The sequence below is a fragment of the Geotrypetes seraphini genome, chromosome 4 (assembly GCF_902459505.1).
Source record: "Geotrypetes seraphini chromosome 4, aGeoSer1.1, whole genome shotgun sequence".
In the NCBI taxonomy this organism is placed as follows: Eukaryota; Metazoa; Chordata; class Amphibia; order Gymnophiona; family Dermophiidae; genus Geotrypetes; species Geotrypetes seraphini.
In genome coordinates this window covers 297,284,860-297,300,128 of record NC_047087.1, presented here as the reverse complement: position 1 = coordinate 297,300,128, position 15,269 = coordinate 297,284,860, and the positions used below count along the sequence as shown (strand labels likewise).

The window sequence follows — 15,269 nt, the reverse complement described above, 5'->3', positions numbered from 1 at the left end:
CCAGTATGGAGGACAATACGAGGCTATTTATTCAGTGTATAATCTAACCTGATCTCATATATCCTTGTAGATAAAGTAGATGATCCTGTGTGCGACATACAAATTTCCAGGATGCTAGAACTTCCGTATATTTATAGAACAATCTATGATCGACCTTTTCAAGTTCCAGAGCAGTTGAAGCTGGAATCCCAAGAAACGAAGTAAGCAAATATTTGTGAATCTGTTAGACAACACAAAGAAAAAGAACCAACCAAATCTGCAATGGGGGATACGAAAGCAAAACAAAAAAAAAACTGTAGAAACACGTACAATGATGCAGACTAAGGGGCTCATAATCAAAAGAGAAATACATCCAAAAACTGGCCTAAGTTGGCACTTGGGCGAACATTTCTCAAAAACGTCCAAGTGCCAATACTAAAAATGGGTTTTGGATGTATTTCTAAACGACCTAGGCCTTCATAGTGCCATTGAACGACCAAAGCTAAACAGGGCGTTTCAGGTGGAGTGTTGAGGGCGGGAGTTGGGCGGGACATGGGCCGGCTTAGACGTAATCGTACAGCATGTATAACCGAAAGTTATACAGCCCACCTAAAGTCACCAGATAAGCACTGCAAACACATAAAACAGACCCCCAAACACTACCCCAGTGAACACCAAACCCTCCTACCCCCATAAAAATATTACCGTATTTTCACGCATATAACGCGCGCGTTATACGCGTTTTTACCTACCGCGCATACCCCTCGCGCGTTATACGCGTGAGCACGGTATACAAAAGTTTTTCTACATAGTTCCCACCCCGCCCGACGCCCGATTCACCCCCCCCCCCCAGCAGGACCGCTCGCACCCCCACCCCGAACGACCGCTCGCACGCGCTCCCACCCGCACCCGCATCCACGATCGGAGCAAGAGGGAGCCCAAGCCCTCTTGCCCGGCCGACTCCCCAACTCCCCGACAATATCGGGCCAGGAGGGAGCCCAAACCCTCCTGGCCTCGGCGACCCCCTACCCCCACCCCGCACTACATTACGGGCAGGAGGGATCCCAGGCCCTCCTGCCCTCGACGCAAACCCCCCTCCCTCCAACGACCGCCCCCCCCAAGAACCTCCGACCGCCCACCCAGCCGACCCGCGACCCCCCTGGCCGACCCCCACGACACCCCCACCCCCCTTCCCCGTACCTTTGGTAGTTGGCCGGACAGACGGGAGCCAAACCCGCCTGTCCGGCAGGCAGCCAACGACAGAATGAGGCCGGATTGGCCCATCCGTCCCAAAGCTCCGCCTACTGGTGGGGCCTAAGGCGCGTGGGCCAATCAGAATAGGCCCTGGAGCCTTAGGTCCCACCTGGGGGCGCGGCCTGAGGCACATGGGCCCAACCCGACCATGTGCCTCAGACCGCGCCCCCAGGTGGGACCTAAGGCTCCAGGGCCTATTCTGATTGGCCCACGCGCCTTAGGCCCCACCAGTAGGCGGAGCTTTGGGACGGATGGGCCAATCCGGCCTCATTCCGTCGTTGGCTGCCTGCCGGACAGGCGGGTTTGGCTCCCGTCTGTCCGGCCAACTACCAAAGGTACGGGGAAGGGGGGTGGGGGTGTCGTGGGGGTCGGCCAGGGGGGTCGCGGGTCGGCTGGGGGGAGCGGTCGGAGGTTCTTGGGGGGGGGGCGGTCATTGGAGGGAGGGGGGTTTGCGTCGAGGGCAGGAGGGCCTGGGATCCCTCCTGCCCGTAATGTAGTGCGGGGTGGGGGGAGGGGGTCGCCGTGGCCAGGAGGGTTTGGGCTCCCTTCTGGCCCGATATTGTCGGGGAGTCGGCGGTCCTTCGGGGTGGGGGTGCGAGTGGTCCTGCCCGGGGGGGGGGATGTATCGGACGTCGGGGGGGGGGGCATCAGGCTTTCAGGATGGGGACAGACCTTCAAGGGGGGACAGACCTTCAAGGGGGACAGCGCACGGAGAGTCGGGGAGGGCGAAAGGAGAGTCGGGGTGGCCAGAGGAGAGTCGGGGCGGGCGAAAGGAGAGTCGGGGTGGCTAGAGGAGAGTCGGGGAGGGCGAAAGGAGAGTCGGGATGGCCAGAGGAGAGTCGGGGCGGGCGAAAGGAGAGTCGGGGTGGCCAGAGGAGAGTCGGGGCGGGCGAAAGGAGAGTCGGGGTGGCCAGAGGAGAGTCGGGGCGGGCGAAAGGACAGTCGGGCTGCATGCGCGTTATACCCGTGAGCGCGGTATACAAAAGGTTTTATACATAAAATCGTGGTTTCTGCGCGTTATTCCTGTGTGCGCGTTATACACGGGTGCGCGTTATCTGCGTGAAAATACGGTAATCACACCTTTAAAATTCAGCCTCCAGACCATCATCACCTGGCCGCCTGGCATAGAAAAGCCTAGTCATCCAGCACAGAGATGGCTTAAGTCGTCTTGGGGGTGGGTTATGGACCTATAGAGAGGAGGACCCATGCCCATAAGCCCCTGTAATCACTGCATTGATACTTAAACATGTGCACTCCCCTATACACCCCCAAAACCCTTTTTTACTGGCATATAAATGGCTTCTGCAGCCATAAGGGCTATTGGGGTGGTAGATAAGTGGGTCTAGGGGATTCTGGAGGTGGTTTGGGGGGCTCACTGTAACCTATAAGGGAGCTGTAGTGAGAAGACATGGCACCCTTTTTGTGAAGTTCACAGCAGTGTCCTGTAAGGTACCCCACTATTTAGGTGGCATGTCTGGGTGTGCAGTCGATCACTTTGCAGACCCCTCCCATGTCCAACAGGGCTTGTTCTAGGCGTTTTGTACTTGGACGAAAATTTGGTATAAGGATGGACAATTTAGCGGCTTGGACGATCAGATTGGCAGGACATATAATTAGACGATTTTCGAAACGAAAAAACGTTGGACGTATTTTTCGAAAATGTGTCTTAAGCTGTTTTTTACTTTGGACGACTTGCGAGATGGACGTAAACGGACTTAGACGCCCCTTTCAATTATGCCCCTCCACATTTATTGTATCAAAAGTGGTTAAAAACAATACCTTAAAACACACCAAGGGACCCGACACGGTCCGTGTTTCGGAAAACACGCCTTCATCAGGGATCCCAAATAAAATGGAAAACTGTGAATCAATAGAAACTGCCAATAAACCGTAGCAGCATTATATAGATTGCCTTTTGGAGTTCGTCATTTCTACTAGGCTACAGTTTATTGGCGGTTTCTATTGATTCACAGTTTTCCATTTTATCCGGGACTCCTGATGAAGGCGTGTTTTCTGAAACACGGATCGTGTTGGGTCCCCTGGTGTGTTTTAAGGTGTTGTTTTTAACCGCTTTTGATACAATAAACTTAGCCTGCATCATTATATGTGTGTTTGCAGGTTTTTTTTTGTTTTGCTTGTGAATCTGTTAGGTACAGCAGCATAATCTGAATTCAGTATAAATTCCTTTTATGAAAATTTATGTTCATATCTATGATTACTATAACAGAGAATCCAGCTGGCATTCACTAGCTGTGTGTCATTGAGTAGACTCAAGAGTGGTCATTAAGGATTTGCTTATAACTGTTCTTTTTCTTTTCATTTTACAGCAGGGATATAAAAACATTATTCATTTATGTAATAGGCTACCTATGAAAATGTTCATTCTCAAATACCCAAATTCAATATCAGGTTCCCCCTTTCCCCCAAAAATAAAAAAAAATATTTGAAAGTAATAGCTCAACCTAACTATGTGGTTTTTATTGTGTGATTGTTGAGCCTGCCTTTCTGTGAGTATTTTGTGTTTGTAACAGAATAAAAAGACTTAACATCTATACGCTTCTTTCTTGCTATGTCTTACATATGAGGTCTGTTCAAAAAGTTCCAGGACTGATTTTATAAAAATATATTAAAGAATTTTACAACTTATTCTATTGGGTTGCCTTTGGGAATCGCCAAAAGTTGCTGCGTCTAATTTTACTTTATATCTTTAGTGATGTTGAATTGCTTTCCTTTCAGCATAGATTTAAGTTTAGGAAACAAGAAGTTGTCAGCAGGGGCCAAATCAGGAAATTAAAGTAGCTGGGAAGAACTGTCATTGCGTTGTTCTTCTGGTCGTCGGTCATCAACCGTGGAACAATCTTTGTCGCAACACAAGACATCCCCAACTTCTCTGTTAGATTGTGGCATGAACCAATGGAGATGTTACATTCCTCTTTCAATTCTCTAACAGTTAATCACCGAATAACACATCCAAGAACCCTCACTTGATCAACATGATCATCATCAGTTGATGATCTTCCATTTCGCGAATTGTCTTCCACTGATTCACGACTACCATATTTTCACGCATATAACGCGCACGTTATACACGGTTTTTACAAACCGTGCATAACCTTGTGCGTTATACATGTGAGCGCGTTGTACAAAATTTTTTTTACATAGTTCCTCCCCGACGTCTGATTCCCCCCTCCGCAGGACTGCTCGCACCCCCACCCCGAAGGACTGCTCGCACGCACCCCAACCCCCGAAGGACCGCTCGCACGCATGTGCCCAAGGCCCCGCCTCCAGGAGGGACCTAAGGCTCCCGGGCCTATTCTGATTGGCCCAGGCGCCTTAGGCCCCACCAGTAGGCGGAGCTTTGGGACGGATGGGCCAATTCGGCCTCATTCCGTCGTTGGCTGCCTGCTGGACAGGCGGGTTTGGCTCCCGTCTGTCCGGCCAACTACACAAAGGTACGGGGAAGGGGGGGTGGGGGTGTCGTGGGGGTCGGCCAGGGGTGTCGTGGGTCGGCTGGGTGGGCGGTCGGAGGTTCTTGGGGGGGGGCGGTCGTTGGGGGGAGGGGGGTTTGTGTCGAGGGCAGGAAGGCCTGGGATCCCTCCTGCCCGTAATGTAGGACGGGGGTAAGGGGTCGCCGTGGCCAGGAGGGTTTGGGCTCCCTCCTGGCCCGAACAACTAGTGGGGGGGGGGGTCGCCAGAGCCAGGAGGGCTTGGGCTCCCTCCTGGCCCGATATTGTCGGGGAGTTGGGGAGTCGGCGGGGCAAGAGGGCTTGAGCTCCCTCTTGCCCCGATCGTGTCGGGAGTGCCGCAGTTGGCTGGGGCAAGAGGGCTTGAGCTCCCTCTTGCCCCGATCGTGTCGTGGAGTCGGCGGGGCAAGAGGGCTTGACGTCAGAGAAAGGGCGGAACCGCCAGAAGAAGCAGCGCAGGGCTCACAGAAGGGCCGGGACCGCCAAGAGGAAGCAGCAGGACACTGGTAGGAGCTTCTACATGATGGGGGGGGTCGGGAGGCTGTGGGGGTGCGAGCGGTCCTTCAGGGTGGAGGTGGGGGTGCGGGTGGGAGTGCGTGCGAGCGGTCCTTCGGGGTGGGGGTGCGAACGGTCCTGCGGGGTGGTGAATCAGACGTCGGGGAGGGGCATCAGGCTTTCAGGGTGGGGACAGGACTTCAAGGGGGAGAGGAGAGTCGGGGCGGGCGAAAGGAGAGTCAGGGTGGCCAGAGGAGAGTCGAGGCAGGCAAAAGGAGAGTCGGGCGGCGACAGGAGAGTCGGGCAGCATGCGCGGTATATGGGTGTGTGCGGTATACAAATTTTTTTTTACATATATTTCAGTTTCCCGCACGCTATGCCCGTGTGCGCGTTTACACGGGTGCGCGTTATCTACATGAAAATACGGTACTTTTAATTTAATGTTCATTTTATTGACATCAAGGAAAAGTACAAGAGCAATAATTTCTGTAACAATGAATCATGCCCACCATATCCCCAAGCCCACAACCCTTTCAGGACCATACTTCCCCTTGATTCCCCACCACCATCACTCCCTTCCCAACCCTCCTGTCATCTAACAAAATGACAGTATAGTAACCCATATATGGAGCCCAAGAAACCAAATTATAAATTGTTCAAGACCTTACTTCGACTTCTCAGAGCCAGAACATTCAGGGAATCCACACTTGAAGGAAAGTGTTACGCCATCGCCGGGAACCAGATACAGCTCTCACCTCCCACCTCATTAGAGCACGTAGTTTGTTTCGCCAATACCACACGGAAGGAGGCTGCTCAGACAACCAATGATTCAAGATACATTTCTTCCCCATGACATAACACTTGCTCCAGAACAATTGTTCCCCAGCTGGATACATATGTAAAAGAGAGAAATGACAAAGATTGGCATAATTCACTGACGGGTAATAGCTCACCATGACCAAAAGTGGAAATTGAGGCAAACTTTTGGCTGTAGTACAAGTGGCTGTGCAATCCCCCAATACAAACAGTCTGTTCTCAGTCTCCAGCAGGTGTGATAAGCTGTTGCAGTCTTCCCTTGGTTAGTGTAGGGCTGTTAAAAGTTGTGTAGTGGCCTTCTTATCCTTGTCTGGTGCCGGACTGAGCTTGGAGGGGCCCTTTCGAGGGTCAGTCCGTCCTCGGGGGTGTCACACTTGGGGTTTGGTCCCTCCCCCCCATTTCCTCCACCTCCCCAAAATTTTTTTAGAGGTGCCTCAGCTGTAAGTCTTGCTACCAATACCGACAAGGCATATGGCTTAGAGAGCCAATGGAGTCTGTTCTGGAAAAAAAAAATCCTGAGGCAATTCCGGTCTGAAGGGAGCCTTCAATTGACTGTTGAGTTTTTATTGTTAACCGGTACTTTTCTTTTAGCTAGATCGCGTATTGCGCAATGAGCACTTAAAAAAAAAAAAAGTCTTTATTCAATTTTTAAATTGAAACATAACACTTACATGCATTAGGAAACAGAAATCAAATAGCCCTATCAGTAGTTGCACAAGGAAAAAAAATCACAAACTTTACTAATTAAATGGCTATAATTCCCCTGTAAGTCTACTATACTGAGGAGAGATATTTTAGGTATAGAGGCTTCTCAAAACAAAACAAAAGCAAAAAAAAATACATAATGTAAAAAGCATCTCAGACTTCTCGTCTATTTATCTTCATACTTCACATTAGATAACTAATTTCCACTTTCTTCCCTTGTATCCTTAAACTGGACCTGCACTTTACGCTTATTTTCAAGAAAAGCCTTTAGTTGTTTGGGCTCATAGAAAAGATATCTATTAGATTCAAAAAGAATTAAGCATTTACAGGAAAAACAAAAAAGAAATGTGTCCCCAGGGACAATACCTGGGGGTGTATAAGCAAAAATTGCTTCCTTTTCTCCTGTGTATCTACACAGACATCAGGAAAAATCCATACTTTTCCACCCACAAACAAACTTATCTGTGTAACAAAAATACATCCTCATTACCCAGTCTTTGTCAGACTCAAATATAAATGACACTAGGAGTGTAGATCTTACACACTCCTAAAGATGTTTCTAATAGTTGTGTTACATTCAAATTGTCCATGGAAAGTTCTTCCTGAGCAAGAGCCTGCCGTTTTTTCCCCGGCAAAAAATAGATGCAGGAGATCGGAGGTACAGTTTCTTTGGGAACCCCTAAAATCTCCATCAGATATTTTTTGAACATTTCAAGGGGAGCTAGATTCTTCGATTGAGGAAAACTAACAAACCGTAAGTTCAACCTCTGGGTGTAATTCTCCATCTTCTCTATTTTAGTCCTCAATCCCACTAGACCTTGACCATATGCCAAGGAATTGATTTTAATTTCTAACAGGTCTTTTTGTGCCTCCTCCATTTTCTTCTCCAGTTCTAAATTCTTTGCTTCCTGGATAGTGATTCGTATTTCAGATTTTTGTAGGGAAGTCTCTACCAAAACTTTATTTCCCATAACTATATTTTCCAAGTGGGTCACAACGTCCCATATAGAGTCTAAAGTGGCATGTTCTGGTCTAACCAAAGGGGTAACAGAGAGCTCACCACCATTCTGAAGCTGACCAGATCTTTCCAACTCAGAAACTCCTCCAACTGCTCCTTCCAGTTCCAAGCGATGTTCAAAATTCAGCCCCCATGGCGGCATGCAATGCTCCTGTAACACCCTCTCTGCTCTGGTCACTCCCCTCTGATAATGATACAGCCGCTGATCTGCCAATTTCACGTGGTGTCATGGATTGTTCCGTATGTGCACTCATGCCTGGAACTGAGGGTGGAAGTCTCTCCTCCGGGCTCAGCGTGACATTAAGTTCATCTAGGGCCACCTACTTGCCTGTACCCACTAAGATTGTGGTGGTTGTGGCGGCGGCCTTGCGCAAGGAGGGACATTCTGGTTCACCCTTATCTGGACGACTGGGTGATCCGAGCAAAGACTTTTCAGGAAAGCTCCGAAGTTACAGCTCAGGTTGTGGAGTTCCTGTAGTCGCTGGGATGGGTAGTCAACCTGTCCAAGAGCAGGTTGTCTCCTTCTCAGTACCTGGAGTACCCCTCCTCCCATTTTACCCTCTCTGTCCCGCTGAAGTAAGTTGTATCCCGATATAGCCATATCCCACCCATGAGAGTCCGTGAACCAAGTCTCGGATATCGTCACCACATCTAGGTCGGCGTTCCTCATTTCCGTCTCTAATTCCAGAATCTTATTGCCCAAACTGTAGGCATTAACGTACATATCCCTCCATACCTTATGTTTGCTATGTCTCTGTGTAGATATTCCTGCTTGAGCTAATTGGACTTCTATAATACTGTTTGCAATGTGTGTACTTACCTCTGACTCGGAAATGCAGTGTGTACTTACCTCGGACTCAGAAATGGATTGGCAACTTACCTCGCCAAGTTGGTTACTTGCGCCAGTACGTGAGTGGATACCTTCCCCCAACTTACCTAGTTTAAAGCCCTACGAAGTAGGCGGGCTAGTCGGTGTCCAAAGACGTTCTTTCCCCTTCTGGTCAGGTGAAGTCCGTCAGGTCCCTGTAGTCCTTGCAGCGCCTCTCCATGGTTCAGGAATCCGAAGTTCATCTCCCTGCATCATCCGTGCAGCCAATCATTTGTCCTCTAGATACGATCCTCCCTGGCTCTCCCCTTGGGAGGATCGAGGAAAAGACCACCTGCGCTTCCATCCTCCTCAGCTTCTCACACAGGGCTCCAAAGTCTACAGATATGTTCTCCGTGGTGTTCCTGGCAGTGTCGTTCGTTCCAACATGGATGAGAAGCATGGGAAAGTGGTCATGGGGCTTGATAAGTCTGTCTAGGCAGGCGGTTACATCTCAGATCCTGGCTCCTGGCAGACAGCAAATCTCTCTTGATTGCATATCTAGTCTGCAAATTGGTCCCTCGGTGCCACTCAGCAGGGAATCCCCAATGACTACCACTCTGCGCTTCTTTGGGGAGAGCTGATCTGTTGTCTCCGGAACCGGAATCGTCTGGTGGACGACGACAAGTTCCAGTTACTTTCAATGAGGGAACTGTTATAAGTTTTTGATTGGTAGACCTAAGAGAGCATGATGTATTATGAGGAATGAGTAGTTTGTTAATAAATTGAGGTTCATTAGAAGACAAAGTTTTAAATACTAGAAGTAAGATTTTGAAAGTAATTCGGTGATTAACTGGAAGCCAGTGGGATTTGATCAGAAAGGGAGTAATGTGATCATATTTTTTGCCATTATAAATCAATTTAATGGTGGTATTTTGGACTATCTTTTTTTTTATAATTCTTTATTCATTTTTTCATCTTTCAACAAGTGTACAATACACATATCAACAATTAACAAATCACTTGAAAATCTTATCAGCAATGTCTTTATATAAATAATAATCCCTCCTCCCCCCTTCCCTCCCTCCCTCAAATTGAATAAATCTGTAATCTCCAAATAACTCTCCAATACCCTCCCACCCCCCTTCTACTATAAAATGGTGTATCATTCACAGAAAACATGGTATTTAATCTTGACAATACAATGCTAATGGCTCCCAAATTTTAATAAATTATACTTTTTGGTGGAATTCAGTGTGCCATATTTATAAAATGGAAAGGGTATTTGCTTTGCAGCAAGATAATTATAATAAGTTTAAAAAGATTTGGGGGCCATTGACGATTTATTCTAGTGATCAGACATCTTAAACACCAGAATATTGGATAAGATAAGGGGGGGTGGGATTATGACGGATAATATATTGATAGTTGTTATTTATTGGTATATGGGTGGGAGGGGTGGGTTTCTTATATAATTATTTATTTGGAATAATACAAATGAGAATGTCAAGTGATTAATTAAGGTATTTCTGAATGAATGTTGTACACTTGTTGTAATTGTTGAAAATGAATAAAGATTTAAAAAAAAAAAATAAAGTTTCTATAATTTCCTTTTTGTACCGCTATTAATCTTTCCATTTTATACAGATGACATAATGAGTTCCACCAAAAATTAAAACTAAGCCTACTGTGGTATTTTGGACTATCTAATGAAAGTACAAACAGTAATGGGGATAAGGGGCATCCCTGTCTTGTCCCCTGGTGTATTGTAAAGGGCACTGAAAGCATCCCATTGACCAAAATCTGAACTCCCAGTTCACAGTACAAAGTCTGAACAGCACTGTAAAAGAATGGCCCCACCCCATAAGCCCTGAGCACATCGAACAGGTGCACCCCCCGTACCTGATCAAAAGCCTTTTCGGCATCAAAATTAATGAGCAGGGAGGGGGGGGTCCCATACGTCTGTGCCTTCTCCAAAGCCATCAAGATCCTGCGGCTGTTCTTAGATGCGGTGTGTTCTCTCACAAAGCACACTTTTTGTTCCGAGATTAGGGATGGCAATACTCTAGCCAAGCGATTGGCCAGAATCTTTTCCAAAAGCTTAGTTTCAAAATTGAGTTAGGATATCGGCCTATAGGACTCGGGCAAAGTCTGATCTCTACTGGGCTTTGGAAGCACTATAATCTGTGCCATATTGAGATGTCTGGGTAGGAAACCCTGTGCCACCCCAAGATTAAAAGTCTCTGCGAGTAGAGGGGTAATCTCCTCCACAATCAGTTTAAAACTCAGCTCGCAGTCCATCGGGGGATTCATGATCACTTTTGAAGCATGAATACCATTCAAAACATCTTCCAAAACTCAAGACATTCCCCATAATCCACTTTCAACATTTCATACATTTCTGTAGCAGTCTTACCCTATTTAAAACAGAACTTCACGCTGTAGCACTGCTCACTGGGGTCACAGATGGTGAAAAATAGCTGATCGTGAAAACACACTTTCACAAAAACTGCTGTAGCTCGGAGATGAAAATAGATATCAACAAACGGAAAAAAAGGAGGCTACTCGTGAGGTTTCAAGCTACTCAACGCCACCTAGCATGTCTCAAAAGAAATTCCCTATGGTATACAATTCAAACTGTCCTGGAACTTTTTGAACAAACCTCATATACTCAGTACCTTCCTACCAGTCTGTTCCTGATCTTCTGTTGTAGTTAAGCTATTCTTTTCTTGCATCAGACAAGAGTCTGCTCACAAACAGGACTGGAGGCATGTAAAAGGAAAAGAATTGTGGACCAGTGGCATGTAGTATTTGTTACATGTTTTTTAGCACTTTCATACACTCCACTCTGCTGAAACGTATTCAACAAAGATGAACAGTGGTTGTGCCCGTGTATATATATTTCATTTTAAATTCAATTTTTCAATAATTCTCAATTTGGCATGTACAGTTGAAGTTTAGAAAGCATGATAGTACATTCAAGGCTACTACTGACTCCCAAAAGATACAGCAAATGGAAAAAATTTTTTTTAATGTATTGTTGTTCTCCTCATTTGAGTAACTGCTTTATTTTATCACAGCAGTCTAACATTTTCAAGCTTAGTTCGTCAACTGAGTGAAAAAGTAAAAGGCTTTCTCATGGAGGACAGAGTAGAGAATTTTTACCAGCGAGAACTAGAAACCATGGAACCATTCATGTCTATGGCTAGTCAACCATTCTGCTCAGACCAGGTGAGTTTAGTTCTTTTGTTGTTGTTGTTGAGTATTCTTGCAACTAATTTACCTGGTATCATTATTTATCCTGCAGAAGAGTAAAAAGACGAGCAAGGACAGTATATGAGAGCTTGCATTTTGATTTCCCCTACTTCAAGGGTTCACCCAACTAATCAGATTTTCAGGGTATCGACAGTTTATGAACCTCTGCTGTACTTCATTTGGACTATGACTAGGGTTACCATATGGCTCCAGAAAAAGGAGTACAAATCAGATGTTAGCCTTTAATTTTGTCCTCAAACTTGGGGTCATAAACAAGTAGTATATCTCCAGTCCCAAGTATTCACAGTATTATAAACCTATCTTTATTATTATTCTTGAGAGAAACTCTTTGTAAACTTTAAATTTCCCACAGAACCTCAGAAACACCACTTGCCGCTCAACAAAATATCACTTACTTTAATCAACTTGTTGGATGGCGATGGAATGATTATGGAAAATGATCCTTGATAAAGCGTACTACACGCTTTCCCCGATCATCATAAAAAAGATAAGTAAAGCTTTTCTAACAATTGATTTGAATTCACAGTGAAAGCACTTTAAAAACATTGTGAAGCACTTTTCAAAACACTAGTAAATGTCTCAGTCATTCATATGGCATTGACCAATCATTCATAGAACTATCCACAAGATCAATGTCCCATACTTTCTTAGATATTTTTTACCATAATTTTCAGGGCTTCAGACATGCCATTTGGCATATTATCCCAGGACAAGCAGGCAGCATATTCTTGACTGATGGGTGACGGCACCGACGGAGCCCCGGTACGGACAATTTTAGAGTGATTGCACTCTAAGAACTTTAGAAAGTTCTAGCTCGGCCGCACCGCGCACGCGCGAGTGCCTTCCCGCCCGACAGAGGCGCGCGGTCCCTCAGTTTCTTAGTTTCCGCGGAGCTAAGAAGACGCGTTTTCAACGGCTGTTGAAACTTTTTTCTCTTTGCCTTCCCGCTCGCGTAAACTTTTGATTATTTAATCTTATTTCTTTTCTTTTTTCTATTTTGTAAAAAAAAAAAAAAAAAAACCCTTCATTTTTTCTTTAATTTAATCTTTCCCCGGCGGGGCCTTCTGCCACCATCGAAGCCTCGGCCTTCGATTTGGCTGAAGCCGTTTTTCCTTTCATGCCCCCTCAACCAGGTTTTAAAAAGTGCCAGCGGTGTGCTCGGCCTATATCTCTCACGGACCCACACAACTGGTGTTTACAGTGTTTGGGTCCTGAGCATCAGGCCTCTACTTGCACCCGCTGTGCCACTCTAAAAAAACGGACATTAAAAAATCGCCAAATCCAGCAGCGATTATTGTTCGGTGCCGAGATGTCCGACCCCGTTCCATCGACTCCAGCTTCGGCACCGATTCAGTCGGCACCCTCTTCTTCGACGCCGCGTGATTCCGCACCGGCGTCTCACCAGTCAGGTAAGCCGGCTAAGAAGCCTTCCCCGCTGGAGCGTCCTCCGGTCTCGAGTGCAGTGAGTCCAATCCTGCCGACTGTGAGACGCCAGCGGAAGCGTTCCGCCCCTATAGAGGTGAGTCCCTCGACATCGGGCTCCTCATCTCCGGGGCGTCGAACGGCACCGCAGGTACCGCAGAAGAAAAAGGCGGTACCGGTGCCATCCCTTGATGACCGCATCACGGCCATCCTTCAGGTGCAACTTAAGGACCAATTGAAACAGCTCCTTCCTGCTATCCTGGCTCCGAACCTTCCGGTGCCGGTCCGCACCGAGCTACCGGTACCGATCGTGGAACAGCCTGTGTTACCTGCTTCCACTATTTCGGTACCGCTTCAACTAACCTCATCGGTATCGATGCCAGTTCTTGCACCGGAGCCGAGAGCTCACCATCAATCGGTGCAGACTTCGGCACCGGTGCGACCGATAACATCTCCTGACTCGATATCGATGAGGTCGGGTAAGTCGTTACACAAAACCCGACACTTACAATCATCGACACCTGAGTCTCGGGACCATACTCCCCATGTCAGGGATCCTGATCTGTGGGGAGACTCAGAGGAACCCTTTCTTTCTGAAGGCGAATGTTCCTCAGAGGAGGAGGATTCAACTGTCCCTGACCCATCCTCCAAACAAGTCACTTCCTCTTTCTCCTGCTTTTTGAAAGAGATGTGTGACTCCTTGTCCATTCCTTTGGAGGCTGAATCCAAAAAGTCCAAAGCTTTTTTGGATGCCCTTGATTTTGACCAGCCTCCAAAGGAATTTTTGAAACTCCCTCTTCATGACATCTTGAGGGAGACTTTCTATAAGAATTTAGAGACTCCTTTAACTGTCCCAGGGGCCCCACGTAAACTGGATTCTCTATATAAGGTAATTCCCATTCCTGGGTTCGACAAACCTCAACTTCCACACGAATCCTTAACTGTCGAATCCACCCTTAAAAAATCTTCAGGAGCCAGTGTATATGCATCGGTACCTCCTGGCAGAGAAGGTAGAGCCATGGATAAATTTGGTAAGAGGCTCTACCAAAATGCTATGTTAGCAAATAGAGCTAGCAATTATGCTTTTCATTTTTCTTTTTATTTGAAGCATCTCCTTACCACCATGGCTTCCTTCGAAAAGTACCTTCCTTCACGAAAACATCACTCCTTTCATACCTGCTTGTCGTCTCTTTTTCAATTACGTAAGTTCATGGTTAGATCCATATATGATACCTTTGAACTTACATCCAGAGCGACAGCAATGTCGGTAGCTATGCGTCGCCTGGCCTGGCTTCGGGTATCCGACCTTGATGTTAATCATCAGGATCGGTTAGCCAACGCCCCTTGCCTAGGGGATGAGCTCTTTGGGGAATCCATGGACTCAACCACACAAAAGCTCTCTGCTCATGAGACACGCTGGGATACCCTGCTTAAAAATAAAAAGAAGCCTCCTCCGCCAAAACCATATAGGCAGCAGTCGGCCTATCAACGCCGCTTCACAGCTCGGCCATTACCTACCACTGCTCAGCAACCCAGGCGTCAGAGGCAGCAACAACGTCAGCCTCCCAGACAGCAGCCACAGCAGCAACCTGTGAAACCACCTCCTCAGCAGAAGTCACAGCCCTTTTGACTTCATTCTCCACAGTATAGCCAGTATTCCTATTCCTGCTCTCCTGCCTCAACCTATAGGAGGTCGACTTTCTCTGTTCCTCAGCCGATGGGAAGTTATCACTTCGGACCAATGGGTCCTCAACATCATCCGCCACGGCTACTCTCTCAACTTTCAGACTCTTCCATCCCAAAACCTGCCAAAAGAGTCTGCTTTGAACAGTCCTCAATCTGCCCTCCTCATTCAGGAAGTTCAATCCCTCCTTCGTCTAAACGCTATAGAAGAAGTTCCTCAAGATCAAAAAGGGCAGGGATTCTACTCCCGTTATTTTCTAGTCCCCAAAAAAACAGGAGATCTCAGACCAATTTTGGATCTCCGCGATCTCAACAAACACCTGGTAAAAGAAAAATTCAAGATGCTTTCTTT

The 15,269-nt window shown here is 47.0% G+C and overlaps 1 protein-coding gene across 3 annotated transcripts in view; it reads left to right on the top strand.

The window, feature by feature from the left end:
• Window positions 1–15,269, top strand: part of STN1 (STN1 subunit of CST complex) — a 109,091-nt gene that overhangs the window by 62,286 nt on the left and 31,536 nt on the right. For all 3 annotated transcript variants that reach the window (XM_033941268.1, XM_033941266.1, XM_033941269.1), the window contains exons 6-7: window positions 71–200; window positions 11,617–11,767. In XM_033941268.1, the coding sequence (XP_033797159.1) occupies window positions 71–200; window positions 11,617–11,767 (281 nt within the window). The remainder of the gene's footprint in view (window positions 1–70; window positions 201–11,616; window positions 11,768–15,269) is intronic.